The 13,805-nt window shown below is 41.4% G+C and overlaps 2 protein-coding genes across 2 annotated transcripts; both read left to right on the top strand.

The window, feature by feature from the left end:
* Positions 1-946: 946 nt before the first annotated feature.
* On the top strand, positions 947-3,927 carry timm10b (translocase of inner mitochondrial membrane 10 homolog B (yeast)). The gene is made up of 3 exons (XM_080482548.1): positions 947-1,780; positions 1,856-1,951; positions 2,284-3,927. The coding sequence occupies exons 1-3, from the start codon at positions 1,754-1,756 to the stop codon at positions 2,923-2,925; spliced, it is 765 nt and encodes a 254-aa protein (XP_080338674.1). The 5' UTR covers positions 947-1,753; the 3' UTR covers positions 2,926-3,927.
* Positions 3,928-5,067: 1,140 nt separating this feature from the next.
* Positions 5,068-13,120, top strand: ilk (integrin-linked kinase). Its single transcript, XM_080483988.1, has 13 exons — positions 5,068-5,236; positions 5,648-5,782; positions 8,163-8,328; positions 8,421-8,516; positions 8,718-8,814; positions 8,909-8,992; positions 9,081-9,166; positions 9,275-9,384; positions 10,417-10,544; positions 11,183-11,304; positions 11,920-12,019; positions 12,194-12,324; positions 12,473-13,120. The coding sequence occupies exons 2-13, from the start codon at positions 5,694-5,696 to the stop codon at positions 12,620-12,622; spliced, it is 1,359 nt and encodes a 452-aa protein (XP_080340114.1). The 5' UTR covers positions 5,068-5,236; positions 5,648-5,693; the 3' UTR covers positions 12,623-13,120.
* The last annotated feature ends 685 nt before the right edge of the window (positions 13,121-13,805 follow it).

The following is a 13,805-nucleotide window of genomic DNA, read 5'->3' as shown; positions in this document are numbered from 1 at the left end:
GGTTGCTTGATTCCTCTCTCAAATGTGCCAGTAGTTTTTTATGCTGATCTCCTTTCACTGCTTTTGAAAGTGTACAAAGTCCTCTTCAAACACTCCTGTTGGATTAAGAACGGACCCATTCAACATCTATTGACCAGAACAGGTAATAGAAAATTACTGGGCCAAGATTAGAACTTTGTCATGATGCATCCATGCAATACAAAGTGCAAGTGGCCCTTGACAAAGCATTACTCATATTGTTTTTAAGAATTCGTTTTAAGGAGTGTTGGCTATTTTATAATATTTTTAAAACTATTGCTTTTATTTTCATCACCTTTATATAATTTTGTCTCAAAACTGGATGTTAAATTAAAAATGAATGTTATCGACATGCCTAAAATCTTAACTTCAATGGCTTCTCAAAAATTAGAAGAAAAAAAATACTTGTCTCTCTCGCCAATGAATTTTCACTTTATTTCTGACATTGGTTAATATTTCAGTGTTAAGATATCTGAATATTTTACATCTTAAACTTTTACAGAAAACGAATGGAAAAGGAGTTTATTTATCTTATATATTGTTGAAATAGTATTGAATCCGTGTGAAACAATCCGAGACATTTCCATGGATGACATAAAGATTGCTCTAAATTGAATAAATATGACTTAAATAGCTCATCAAGCGGCTCATGTTTTATATGATATACGCAATGTGTATAAGGCTGCCATTATTTTTATCATAACTATCTTGAAGAAACAGGAAGTTGTCAGATATACACATGTCCCTGATGAAGAACAACATAAAGAGAATGAGAGTGGATCCTTGAATTACAAAAAATGTAACACAAACCGCTTCTGTACAAAACAGCCACAAGTTGTCCGCTCCAATATGGCGGCGACGTTGACGCGCAACTCTGCAATGGATCGTCTATGTTTCATTGTGTGATGTGTCACTCACCTTTGTAGACTACTGCATGACGGGGAGCTGGCTCTGTGGACGACGGCGCTCAACTGTAGTACTTTTTGTAAGGTTTTGTCAGCTGGAAATCAATTTACGAGTGCGTTTTAAGAACGAATATGGACAAACGTGTTCAGCTGATTCTTTTACCCAAACACAACTGGTCAAGAAGAAAAAGGAAGGAAGTGTCGACAGGTGTTTTAGTACGTGTACCTCAAAACTTGTACTTTTCTGAAAACATTGAAAATGAAATTAAACCAACCTACAATTGATTGAAATTGATTGAACCCTACAACTTGAAAAAAAAATTATTTGGTGGAATGACTTTTTTTGTTATTTTAAAACCTGTCCAGCTGATTATATTTTAGACTTAGAAACCTAACAATCTAAGAAACTTTAATTTAACTAATAAAATCAAAGATTATTTTAAACTTTTTGTTAAGAACAGATGAGGCTGTTTGCTTACAGAAACATATTGTAGTTTTTTTTAAATGGTCAAACTAAAAAAACTAGTGTATTGTTGTAAATACCGGAAGTGCGACCTTCCATCTCGCAGAGAGTGAAACATCTTCACCAACAGAGACGATCTTTGTCACAAACATGGCAGCCCGCACGTGAATGTCATGCCTTTCTAAACTGCACATAAAACTGTTATTTTTTGCTGCTCGTGGTGGTACGGCAAGGCAGACGTCTGGATTATATGTTGCTTATTGGTCTTTGGTTTGCATCACACATCCAACCACTGGGAACACTTTATTTTACTCACTCGCGAGCCGAGCAGCTTGCGTGCTAGCATTGTAGCTCCCTGACAATCTCAATGGATCCTGACCAACAGCTGAGAAACGTGAGTGACTTTGCCAGCCTACATCGCTCTTGTGTCGCGATGAGCATAACTGAAATATGACTGTTTTTCTTACAGCTTCGAGATTTCCTTCTCGTTTACAACCGCATGACTGAAATCTGCTTCCAGCGATGTACCAGCAACTTCAACTACAGAAACCTCACGATGGACGAGGTACGGAACGTGGGAACAAAATGCTAAATGTTTGTTACATGAAGGTTATTTCTTGACCAGCCAACACGATGATCAGCGTCTGCGGAATTCCTAATAGCAGAGCTGTGCTCCCATTCCGCCATTAACTCAGTTCGTAAGGTCAAGCACTAGTAGAAAACAGGATAGTTGTTTAAATGTTTTGCCAGTGTGCAGCCTTATTCCTTAACCTTTAGAAAGAATGTTAACTATTTTACCAAAATAGCGTTATGCTCATATGTAAGCAGCTCGTGGAGAAACTGTAATCTTCGCTGTTATTATTCACACACTGCCTCTGATTGCTGTTGCCCCTCCAGGAGCGCTGTGTGGACAACTGTGCAGGAAAGCTGATTCGATCTAACCACCGACTGATGGGCACCTATGTGCAGCTGATGCCCCGGATGGTGCAGCGCAGGATGGAGGAGATGGAGAGCAAGGCTGCAGAGAATGCCAAAGCTGCAGCTGCAGCATCTGGGGATGTTGGCGCTGTAACCATGGATGCATCGCCTGGATTTCAAGCACCCGCTGCGTTACCCTCACTTCAAGAAATTCCCTCATCTTTAACCTCCTCCGTCCCGAGTGTTGGACCAGAAGTGCATGGCTCAGTCTTAACGCCAGGATTAGATTTACCAAACGAGCTGGATGCTTCCATATCTAAATCCACGATTGTTCAAGAAGTTAAATTAGCAGCCGCCACGCCTCTCACTCCCGTGACTGAAACCGTGAACCCAGCAGTGCTCAGTAAAGCCAACAATGGACCTTCATATGTGGCTGCATTCCCTGAGCCACCCATTGCTGTTTCTCAAATTGATAATGGCAGCTCTACGGCTTTGTTTACACCATCTAAACCAGTATCCTTATCAGAAGACGTACCTCTGTCATCATCCAAAGTGACTAAATTAGAATCCCTGTCGGGTCAGGAGAAGGCACCAGAGGTTCCTCCACCCTCAGGCCAGTAATAAAAGCCAATATCAACTTTGTAACGTCCGATATGTGTAATCTATCTTGTAATGAATGGAAGGATTATTGCAAGCGAGGCGCAAACCCTCCTGCTATTTCTGCTCGTAATTACTCTGGCAAATATTGGTATTGGGTGCATTTATCTTCCATCACTAAAAAAAATGTTTTAACCTAGAAACTCAGAATTAAAGATTTCTGTTTTGTTTCAACTCTTTGTTACTTTTTTTTTTGTTTACTTTTGTTGTTTTTACTGGACAGTTATTGATGCAAAACACACATTGATCATGAAGAATGAGAATCCCATGTGATCTGCAGTCAGGCAGCATAATGTTATAGAGAAGGAGTAGTAATTATGTCTGTAAAAATTAAAATCTATTAAATGTTGTTTGAAGTGAAACCAAAAAAAGTTGTTTGTGTGTGTATGTGGCTCAAATTGTTGTCAAAAAACAGTTTTTATATGAGTAATATTGTTTGTTAAAACGGGGCTCACGCAACATTTTAAAGGTTTGATTGCTTTTCACTTTGGTCTGATGATCATCATCCAAACTCCAACTCTGCTCTCCGTCATAGTTAAATTTGTTTTTGTAACATAAAGTGAAAAGCTATGATATAATAAAACACTAAAAAGGTTTTTTTTTCTTGTACTTGGAAACGCTTCAGTGACGACATCCATTCGTTGTTTAACCTCAACCAGCATCCTGTCCTCCGGGATGTCCTCACTGTGTTTTGCGAACCGGTTCCAGTAGAATCAGATCCTGTAAGAAAACTGGTGACGTCCCAGTAGCACATGGCAGAAACACAACCCCTGTACAGTTGTGATTTAGTAAGAATACATATGAGATGTCAGATTTTAGTTGGTGTACTATTGAGATGATCAAATTTAGCAAAATCCGAGATAGTGCGCCGTCAAAATGTAAGCAGTATTGCTTAAAAAGTCCACAACAGTGAGTCACAGGGCAAGATAAATTTTTTTGCAGCACATTTCAGCAACATGGCAATTTAATAAAAACAAAAAAAAAACCGCCATCAAACATGATCAGACACAAATGCGAAGGAATCAGGAAGCTTTAAAAGCATTGAAAAAAAATGTAAACGAAAATGAAATACAAGGGTTACAGAAACATTGCAGCATGAAATGAGTGATTTACTGGAAGACTGCAGCAAATGAGGTCTTCGGCTCGTTTTTGAAGAAAGTTGGCCGAAGTCCTGCTGTTTTGTGGGAGCTTGTTCCAAATACTTGACGTGTTTGAACTGAAAGCAGCCTTTTACATGTTTGGTTCGAACTCTGGGAACAAGGAGCAGGTTTGATCTCGACCACCTCAGAAGTTTGTATGGTTCACAGCATAGCAGAGGGTGAACAATGTAAACTTAAGTCTGATCCATTCATGTGACTGGTTAGTGGAGCGGGTCATCCTTCAGTCAGGGTATTTTCAGATTCAGTCCCTCAGACCTTATTTTGAAATGTCCTTGAACAAGACACTGAATGCCAAACTGCTGCATGGCAGTGTGAGTGTGTGTGAATTGGTGAATGTGACCAACAACTTGCTAAAGTAAGCTCAAAAGTGCCATATAAATGTAATTTATTAACCATTATCCCATGCCATGCTGAGGCCACAGAGCAGCGAATTGAGTGTAAAATAATTTCCGCTCAAAATAATATTTTTCCACCGAGCAACACTTTGTTTTAATGGCGAGCAGACAGGCACACGTCATTCGACATGAAGGATACACTAAGCAAATTAAATTGAACACACTAACGCCAAAATATTTCGGGAGCATCTTTTTAAAAGCGTACTCATTAGCACGCTGGCTCACATAACTTTGACTGCTATTTGTGATAATAGTTGTAAAACAGTGAAACACGCAGCCCAGGAAACAAATCCCAACATGAACATGAAACTACAATATTTATAAAAGCGTCAAACGCTTATTTAGTAAGTGAATGAAAAGAGATGAGAGGCCCCCTAGTGGCAAAATGAAGACACTGATTATATCAAAATAGAGGACGTCGCTTTGTTGTTATGACTTGGGATGTTGCACCACCAGATTTCATCCAGCAGGGGGCGGTGTGGTGTCGCCGTTCCGGGACAGTGCCGCAGCAGCGGGGCCGCTCTGGCTGCTTCCCAGCAGAAGCCCACATCAGGCCGGAGGAGCGGGGCGTGGACTCCGCTCGGCCAGTCCTGGCTCTTCAATTTGAGGAGACGGCAGACTTTTGGCTAGAAAAAGAAAGAAAGAAAGAAAGAAAGGGAAAGAAAGAAAAGGAGAAGAGGAGAGAAAGAATCCGCCTCGGAATCGATCGAGTAGCAGCTGGTAAGGGGAAATAACTTTCTTATTATTCTCTCCTCGAGTTATTTTACTTTGCGGTGGACTTAACTTTGACTTTCCACCAGTGGGTTTCTAAGTGATCCCACAGGCCAGCACATCCGATCCAACAGAGGAAGATAAAGCCGAGAGGAAATGTGGGAAAGTTCTGCCATTGTGGCTGTTTCTAAATGTTTGTCTTTTGCATTGAGCACAGACTCACAGAGCAAACTTCAAGTAAACGTTTGGATTATATGTTAAGACATTTTCATGATACAATAACGCAGCACAGACTGGGATCAATAACAATGATGTGATTCCTTGCAGGGATTCTTGCAAAATCCCAATGATTACATTGTGTATCATTTCTAATAAGAAGTGGGGTTTTTTTAGATGCTTTTCACTGTGTCTCTGTTTCAGACTTGAAAGGAGATTAAAAAGAAGACAGCCCCTCTACATTACACCCATGGATGACATCTTCACACAGTGTCGAGAAGGAAACTCTGTGGCTGTCCGTCTGTGGCTGGACAACACCGAGAATGACCTCAACTTGGGGTGAGCAGACCTCTCTGTGTACTGACTTCATTCTGACACACAGAACTGTGAAGACACCAGCTCAGAGATGATCCTCTTATTCTTTCCGCATCTCTGGTTGTAGTTTGCATAGTCTGTCACACTGGAGTTTTTTTTTTATTTTTTTTAGAAAGTCCTCCAGATTTTGGTGTGAGGAGACAAGTGTGTGCGTGTGCTTTTGCTCCTTGGCACATTAGTGGTGGTGAAATAGTTTCCATACTGTTCTCTCCCTACAACTCCCTCATACTACTGAGCATCACTCGGCTGCAGTAATTCCAGTCTAGTTGGCCCGCGTCCCCCCTTTTTCTTTTCTCCTCATGATGTCATCCGGCAAAAACGAGAATAAAAGCGGTGGGTGATTTTTAGAAGAGCTTATGCGGTGACTTAAATGACTCAGAGAGCAAAGTACAAGCTAAGGTTCGGCCCCTGCTGTGCTAAAAAGAACATGCATGATGTGTTGTGTGTGTTACTTGTTTGAGAGTACAAAGAAAACAAAACAACAGCATGTTAGATAAGAGGAAACTCATGTCATTTTGAATTGGCTCAAACAATGACGTTTCTTGAAACCTTTATTTCTCGAGTGACTATTTCTTGATGTACGTCAGTAACCTCAGCTTTCAACACTATTCCCACTCTGGTACTTTTGTGCACATTCTACCACAATTCTGTCCAGTAGTAACTAATAATGTAAAGACTGACAACAGGACTGAACGTCGTTTCACCAGAATTAATGGAGAAACTATTTAATTTGGAGAATCTTTTAATCAATCAATTGATCTATATGCCTTATCTTGGTCCATTTTACACTGCACTACTTGTACATCTACATCCATCCATCATCATATTATATAAATAGATGCTCTATATTTGTTTTGTTGCTTTTTTTTTCTTCTTTTTTTTGAAATCCGATGGAGTTGAAAACCACAAACGAAACGAGGAAACTCACTCTTGAAATATCCTTCGATACCAGCCGCATGTATAAAATGTTGATTTTCCGTGAATTTCACCGAGTGCTCTGTGAAGGGTTAAAAGTTGTACGGTAATCTTATTTTTAACTGTTAGTGATTACCAAAGGCTTTAACTAGAATGTAAGTGGAAATCAGGAATATGTAATGGACCTGATTCCTGTTGGATTTTTTATATATATTTTTTTTAAGTACGTACGATATGCACAGCACCTCTGCCTGTTTACATAATTGCTTCGCTTGAGGGGAGCTAGAAAACCTCACCGCCAAAGACTGTAGTTATCTCATTCTTGGGCCAGGCCATATATGTGCAGTTTGTTGACGTTGACGTTGAGGGCTGCAGAGCCGCTGGCCAACCACGCAACAGCCAAGGCCATTTCCTCTGTTCAGCTCCATACAGGGCCAGGCCCTCGCTGACGGAGCTTCTCAGGCAGCTCCCTGCAGCCCCACGTAAACATCTGAGAGACCAGTGGCTTCACTTGGAGGCCTCCCCCGGGCGGTTACTCAGAGGGGACGCTCAGCTATGTGAACCAGCCCCCCCCCCATTCCCCTCAGAATAACCAATAATGTGCATAAAAAGGGGTTTGGCTGGATAAACTTGCTGTTTGTTAAGAAAACCTCAGTTTTCTTTAACAAATGGGGAGTCAGTTCACTGACACAGACTGCATTTAGTGAGTGATAAAAGAAAACACTGGGGGGAGAAAAAGAGAAGTTTAGCTCAGGATTCCTCTGTGTTTTTTCCACACTGTCATTCCTGAGTTTTTTTTTTTTTTTCTTTTCTTTTTTTTCCCCTTGTTACTTTTTATAGCACAAGGCAGGCGGGTCTGAGTATGAGCTGTCTGTCCAGTGTACGAGATCAAATTTGACAGAAAATGGGCCTAACTGCTTTTTCGCTTAAGTGTGAGCTCGTACGGCAGCTATTTCCTACAGGGTATACAAGCCCTCCGGAGGTTTATTGGCAAACCGACTGGAGAGCTTGTGGCTTTGCAGGGAGTTGTGAGAAGCCCCCGCAGCTGCCCCGGGGTCAGGTAATGCAAAGGGCTCACTGGGGTGAAGGGGCCAGTCACACCGGGGTGATAGTCTGCCTCCGTGTAGACTGCACTGCTGCTGTGTACGCTATGAACGTTTGCGTCTTTGCATATGTTAGCGGGCATTCCAGACTGCAAAGACATTTTTATCACTGGGCCAGTCATCGGATGGGTTCGGGCTGCAGGCAAAGCAAGGAAGCATGTGCTCAGGTCTAAATAAAGATTAGTAGGTGGCGGGTGTGAGAACCTGTGTCAAAGAGGGAACGGCACAGGATTTTGTCAGCTGATTTGTGCTGAGAGTTGTTGAGGAAGCTCTAACCAACACACTTATGGCTTATTTGTGCCTGACACCCTGTCCTTGTGCTTCAGTGATGACCACGGCTTCAGCCCCCTCCACTGGGCGTGCAGGGAGGGCAGGAGCGGCGTTGTTGACATGCTCATCATGAGGGGCGCTCGGATTAACGTGATGAACCGCGGCGATGACACTCCGTTGCACCTCGCCTCCAGTCACGGGCACCGAGACATTGTGGCGAAGGTACGCTCGCTCGCTCACTCACGGAGCGGCTACAGCGATATGTTCATCATTTTGTGGTCCTGATTTCTAACTTTGTGGCGTGTGAATGGCAGCTGATCCAGTGCAAGGCGGACCCCAACACGGTGAATGAGCACGGGAACACCCCACTCCACTACGCCTGCTTCTGGGGCCAAGATGAGGTGGCAGAGGTGCAGTAATAAACATGGAGAGGCTCTCTTTTGCCTCCCTTGGCATGATCTGTTGGCTGGAAGAGCCCTCTTCTGGGGAGAGAAGGCCACTGCACTGGATTTGTGAAGCTCCCAGTGTCTTTTTTTTTTTTTTTTTTTTAACAATACCTGCCATGTGCTTCCAATCCCACACATTACAGTATGTGCATTGTCTCTTTTCAGGACTTGTTGGCCAGCGGTGCCCAGGTGTGTGTATGTAACCGGTATGGACAGACCCCTCTGGACAAAGCCAAGCCGCATTTAAAACAGCTGCTACAAGGTTAGAAAGTAATTAATGGACATTTTTAAAAACGTGAATAGTGAGAAAAATAAATGGCCTATGATTTATTTATTTATTTATTTATTTATTTTAGAAAAAGCAGAAAAGCTGGGCCAGAGTATGACCAAGATCCCGTACAAAGAAACTTTTTGGAAGGGCACCATGCGTACACGACCTCGTGAGTAACTGTTTCCTAAAGCAGGAGCAGCAAATCATCATTTCACATCAGGCTGAGTGCAGTATTGTTCATGTATTGGCTCTTTCAGGTAATGGTACCCTCAACAAGCAGGCCGGCATCGATTACAAGCAGCTTTCACTCTTGGCAAAGATCAATGAAAACCAGTCCGGGGAGGTCAGTTGCTCTTTTATGTTTCTACCTCTGCATTACGAGTCTGACACTCAGCTGATCAGTGTGTTTTTTGGGTTTTTTTTTTTAATCTTCTATCTCCTCTTTGTTTAGTTGTGGCAGGGCCGGTGGCAAGGGGATGAGATTGTCGTGAAGGTGTTACAGGTGAGAGACTGGACCACCAGGAAGAGCAGAGACTTCAACGAGGAGCATCCCAAACTCAGGTAATTCCTAAATGAGCGTAACGAACAAATGAAGCTGCGCGTTTCCGGCTTGGTTTGGCTCCTCAGCAGTGTTCTCTGTCACGTCAAATGGCCATCAAAGAATCAAATTCTGTCGATCCCGCATAGATTTTTAATGCTCTTCGAGTACAATAAGGTCCGTTTTTAGATTCGGTATCACTCCAGGTAAACACAGTCCTCCTGTGAGGATTGATGTTGAGAAACTTGTACTGCTCGTCGTGGGAGAAGCAGTTTGCTAAAGGTTTCTATTGCTGCTTTCATGAAGTCGTCAACGCAAGTTGTTTATTTTGTGCTGTGTGAAAAGAAGTTTCACACATGTCTTTTGAACAGAATAATCATGAAAGTCATAAAATTTCAATTGTTATAATGAGTTTTTGATTTATTTCTGATAGAATGACTTGACCATAATGATGTCGCTTCAAGGCAAAACATTCGTTGTTGAGGTTTTTAGATGAAAGGAAGGAAGAATGAAAGTCTTTGAGCGGGCCGAACCAGATAAGTCATGTTTAGACAAGTTCAGCCAAGCCCCCAGTAGGACATCTGCATTCAGAGGATCAACACTGACATAATGATGGCTGTTTCAACATCTCCGAGGCGCTCCTTACAGACACGTCGTCACACCGAGCAGAGAAAACAACAATGCACTGTGCATCAAAACACACCATATTTTGGCTTTCCCTTTTAAGCAGTCCCATGTACTTCAGGGCCTAATTAACACAGAAATAAAATAAGAGAAAAGCTCTGATCAGGCCAAGCAAAAGAATCCCCACCAGGAAGTCTGAGTTTGCTTCTTGCTGCCCTCAGTTATGCCATTTTTTTTGGAACGCGTGTCGACAATTAAAAGTGTTTCGTACGTGCGCATCGCAAAATTGTAATGCATAAAATCTGATTGTGTATTTCAAAAATAAAAATGCTTTAGATCATGAAAGTGGAACACTGCTGCTTTAATGGCATGCAGGCGATAGGTGGCTTGTCTATTTGTATTTCCTGATCGCCTATTGTTGTTTTCTGAAGGATCTTTTCTCATCCAAACATTCTGCCTGTCCTCGGAGCCTGTCAGTCGCCTCCATCCCCTCATCCCATCATCATCACACACTACATGCCGTACGGATCCCTCTACAACATACTTCACCAGGGCACAAGTAAGTGTGTGTGAGAAGTAAAGGAGTAATACTTGTTAGATACAGATACGCATGCATACACACAAATGGAACTAATCTACATCAAACAATCACTACATAAAGTCTGAAGAAGATTCAACTGCTATTTTTCTTTTTTTTGTTTGTTTTTTTCATTTTCTCAGATACTACTACTATAGATGTTTATCAAATATTAGTATCTCCAGAATTTCGTGACAAGCCTTCCTTTATATAACAACAATTGCATGTATTTGGAGCCTCAATGTCCTCTGGCTGGTATGTTGTGTGAACAGAACAGATGAGTATATACTTTCAAGAAATTGCGAGCAAGCTGACTGCAGCATTGTTTACACCGATCTGAACCCTGAGGTTTCTCTACCACTGATCGACTTGAACTGCAGCTAACCTCATTAATTATCTCTTTGGACACGTTTAATATGGAAATTCAGCCTCAAATGAATGTAGTTGAAAGAAAATACAGATGTATGTGAGGTTGTACTTGATCTGTTTCCTTCTTTTTATTATATCCACCCATCTTACTCTGTCACTTTTGTCCCAGCAATGGTTCAGATGATTTATAGAGAAATTGGACTCGTATGTATTTTCTGACTTTCCTCTCCTGTCCTCCTTGTGTCTTCCAGCTCTGGTTGTAGACCAAAGCCAAGCAGTCAAGTTTGCGTTAGACATTGCCAGTGGCATGGCTTTCCTCCACACTTTAGAACCAATGGTTTCACGGCTTTATCTCAACAGTAAGCACGTCATGGTAAGACGCTGTTCCCATTTTCACTGGCTGGTAAAGACATTTACGGGCGTGTATACATTTGTGTTGGCCGGCATTTAAGTCTGGTTCAACACGTGGTATTTTCTAAGATTAGACCTTAAAATATGTGGTTATAACATTGACGATGCAAGAGGACTTTCATAACTTTGATAATGGCAGCTATAAAGCTCCTGTGAGATTATTGTAACGGTATATACTGTATATATGTACTATAGATGTCAAAACAGTGGCAGGGATTCCTCTATTATAAATGGCAACGAAGATCTTCTGCTCAGAGTAATTGTTAGTGACATTTTACACATGCTTTTGTTTTGTTTTTTCTGTTAGACATCTTTGTTGCACGCTGCATTCAGGCTTCAATCACGCCACAGCAGTTTGTTTAAAGTCAGATCGACTCCTCAATGTGTCTGCAGCTGATTATTATTTGCCCTCCATGGTTTTGGATGGCAGCTGATAAACTCCCCACAAATCACCTTTGCTATCAGAGCAGCTGCACAAGAATTCATTTGAAATGAAACAAACACCCTCAAATGCCATGAAAGGCAGAGAAACCAGATAGCCAATGAGTTACAAACTGCCGTGACTCATTTCTTTCAGATTGATGAGGACATGACAGCCAGAATAAGTATGGCAGATGCCAAGTTCTCCTTCCAGTGTCCTGGCCGTATGTATTCCCCAGCATGGATGGCTCCTGAAGGTACTTATTATTCTTCATTTTCTGTCTATTATGGCTTCATGTGTCAGTCATTGAGAAACGCTGTTTTGGATGATTCAATCCCTTATTAGAAGTAGTCATACTATCCATTACGCCATGATATAAAAATAAGTCAAATCGTTGTTGTTTTTTTTTTTTTTTTTTTCCTGTTTTCAGCCCTGCAAAAGAGATCTGAGGACATCAACCGAAGATCAGCGGACATGTGGAGCTTCGCTGTGCTGCTGTGGGAGCTGGTCACCAGGGAAGTGCCCTTTGCTGACCTCTCACACATGGAAATCGGAATGAAGGTAAGTGTTTGCACAATTTATTCCCCATACCCTTCGGTTCCACATCTCTACAAAATGCCACACAAAAAGCACAGCAGATTTTCCTGTTCAAAATATTTACAGCAACTCTGCTTTTCCACCCCCCCACCCCCACCCCCCCATTGCTCAGGTTGCTCTGGAGGGTCTTCGGCCCACCATTCCACCTGGAATTTCACCTCACATCTGTAAGCTGATGAGGCTCTGCATGAATGAAGATCCAGCCAAAAGACCCAAGTTTGACATGATCGTTCCCATCTTGGAGAAGATGCAGGACAAGTGAATTATTTTAGCTGCAGTCTTTTTTTTTTTCACTTGTAATAATGTTTTATTCATCCAACCACTTTTTATCTACACTTCAGTCATGTATCCGCTAAGCCACTGTAAATAATGCCATAAACCACTTTCGTTAGTCACAGTTCAGACACTAAGCATTAACTTGATTTTCTTGTGTAAGTTAAATTTGAGATTTAAATGTTTCTGAGCTTGTGTTATTATGACTGAAGCTCATTATAATATTGCCATTTTCAATCCGGAGAGGATTAAAATGTATGAGAATTCCGACTGAAACCGATCCAAAGAAATGTGTATATTATAAGTGCTTTTGTGCATCCTAGCAACTGCCAATGCAATAAATGTTTTATATTTATGACAAATGCTTGTTTTGTTTTGTTTTTGTCTTTTTAAATTTTGAGATTTTCATCATCCTTTTATAGAATATTTTGTCATGTCTTAATTTGTTCCATTTGTTTTAAGCGAAATGAAATGTTTTTGTTCTCGCACCTTGTCTTGTGGTATTGTTTTTCTGTAGCGGACTTGTCCAGGGTGTCGGCTCCCATAAACTGGATAAAGCGGCATAGAAAAATGCATTGATCAAGCGATTTATCCAGCAAGTATTCCCTTCCACCGAGCAAATTGTCTACATTTTCAAAATTCCACAACAGCATTCTTGAGTCAGTTGTAGTCTAAGTCTGTATTATGGAACATTTGATTTATAAAGTCTCAGTTGGACTAATAGCTGGTGAACGAGCTGTAAACAAAGTCTAAATCACGACAGCTCCTACGAGTTTGCTAGTGGACAGAAATACAGAACAATAAGTTTACATTGGCAAAATTCAAAAGTTGTAATGTTCCATCTTACTTTTGAAAAGTCATCCCCCGAGCCCTGCTTTCTACAGTCCGCCAATTTGTACCGAAATACTCCACACGCTGCTCTGGCGGTTAACTAGTTCAGAGAGGAAGTTTAAACATTAGCTCGCATGTCGAGGAGGGTCTAAGTTCAAACATTGCTCATGGGCCAGCACTATGAAAATCAGATTTGTGGGAATTGATGGAAATATGATCAATTCCTGCCCTGTTACAACATGGACACCTGCGGCTTATAGTCTAGTGTGGCCTATAGAAGTACTTTTTTTTTGGGTGGATATTTAATAGAAAACTATTCTGTTTTGGTCTACATGCATCGT

The sequence above is a fragment of the Lipophrys pholis genome (assembly GCF_963383615.2).
Source record: "Lipophrys pholis genome assembly, chromosome: 16".
Taxonomy (NCBI): domain Eukaryota; kingdom Metazoa; phylum Chordata; class Actinopteri; order Blenniiformes; family Blenniidae; genus Lipophrys; species Lipophrys pholis.
Note: the sequence above shows the minus strand (reverse complement) of the source record. Positions and strands in the feature narration are given on the sequence as shown.

Excerpts from the sequence above, each read along its gene's own strand:
- ilk (XM_080483988.1), top strand. The coding sequence starts at position 5,694 with ATGGATGACATCTTCACACAGTGTCGAGAAGGAAACTCTGTGGCTGTC. Across the intron at positions 5,783-8,162 it reads GAGAATGACCTCAACTTGGG|TGATGACCACGGCTTCAGCC; the intron begins GTGAGCAGACCT and ends CTTGTGCTTCAG. Across the intron at positions 8,517-8,717 it reads GCCAAGATGAGGTGGCAGAG|GACTTGTTGGCCAGCGGTGC; the intron begins GTGCAGTAATAA and ends GTCTCTTTTCAG.
- timm10b (XM_080482548.1), top strand. The coding sequence starts at position 1,754 with ATGGATCCTGACCAACAGCTGAGAAAC. Across the intron at positions 1,781-1,855 it reads CTGACCAACAGCTGAGAAAC|CTTCGAGATTTCCTTCTCGT; the intron begins GTGAGTGACTTT and ends TTTTTCTTACAG. Across the intron at positions 1,952-2,283 it reads GAAACCTCACGATGGACGAG|GAGCGCTGTGTGGACAACTG; the intron begins GTACGGAACGTG and ends TTGCCCCTCCAG.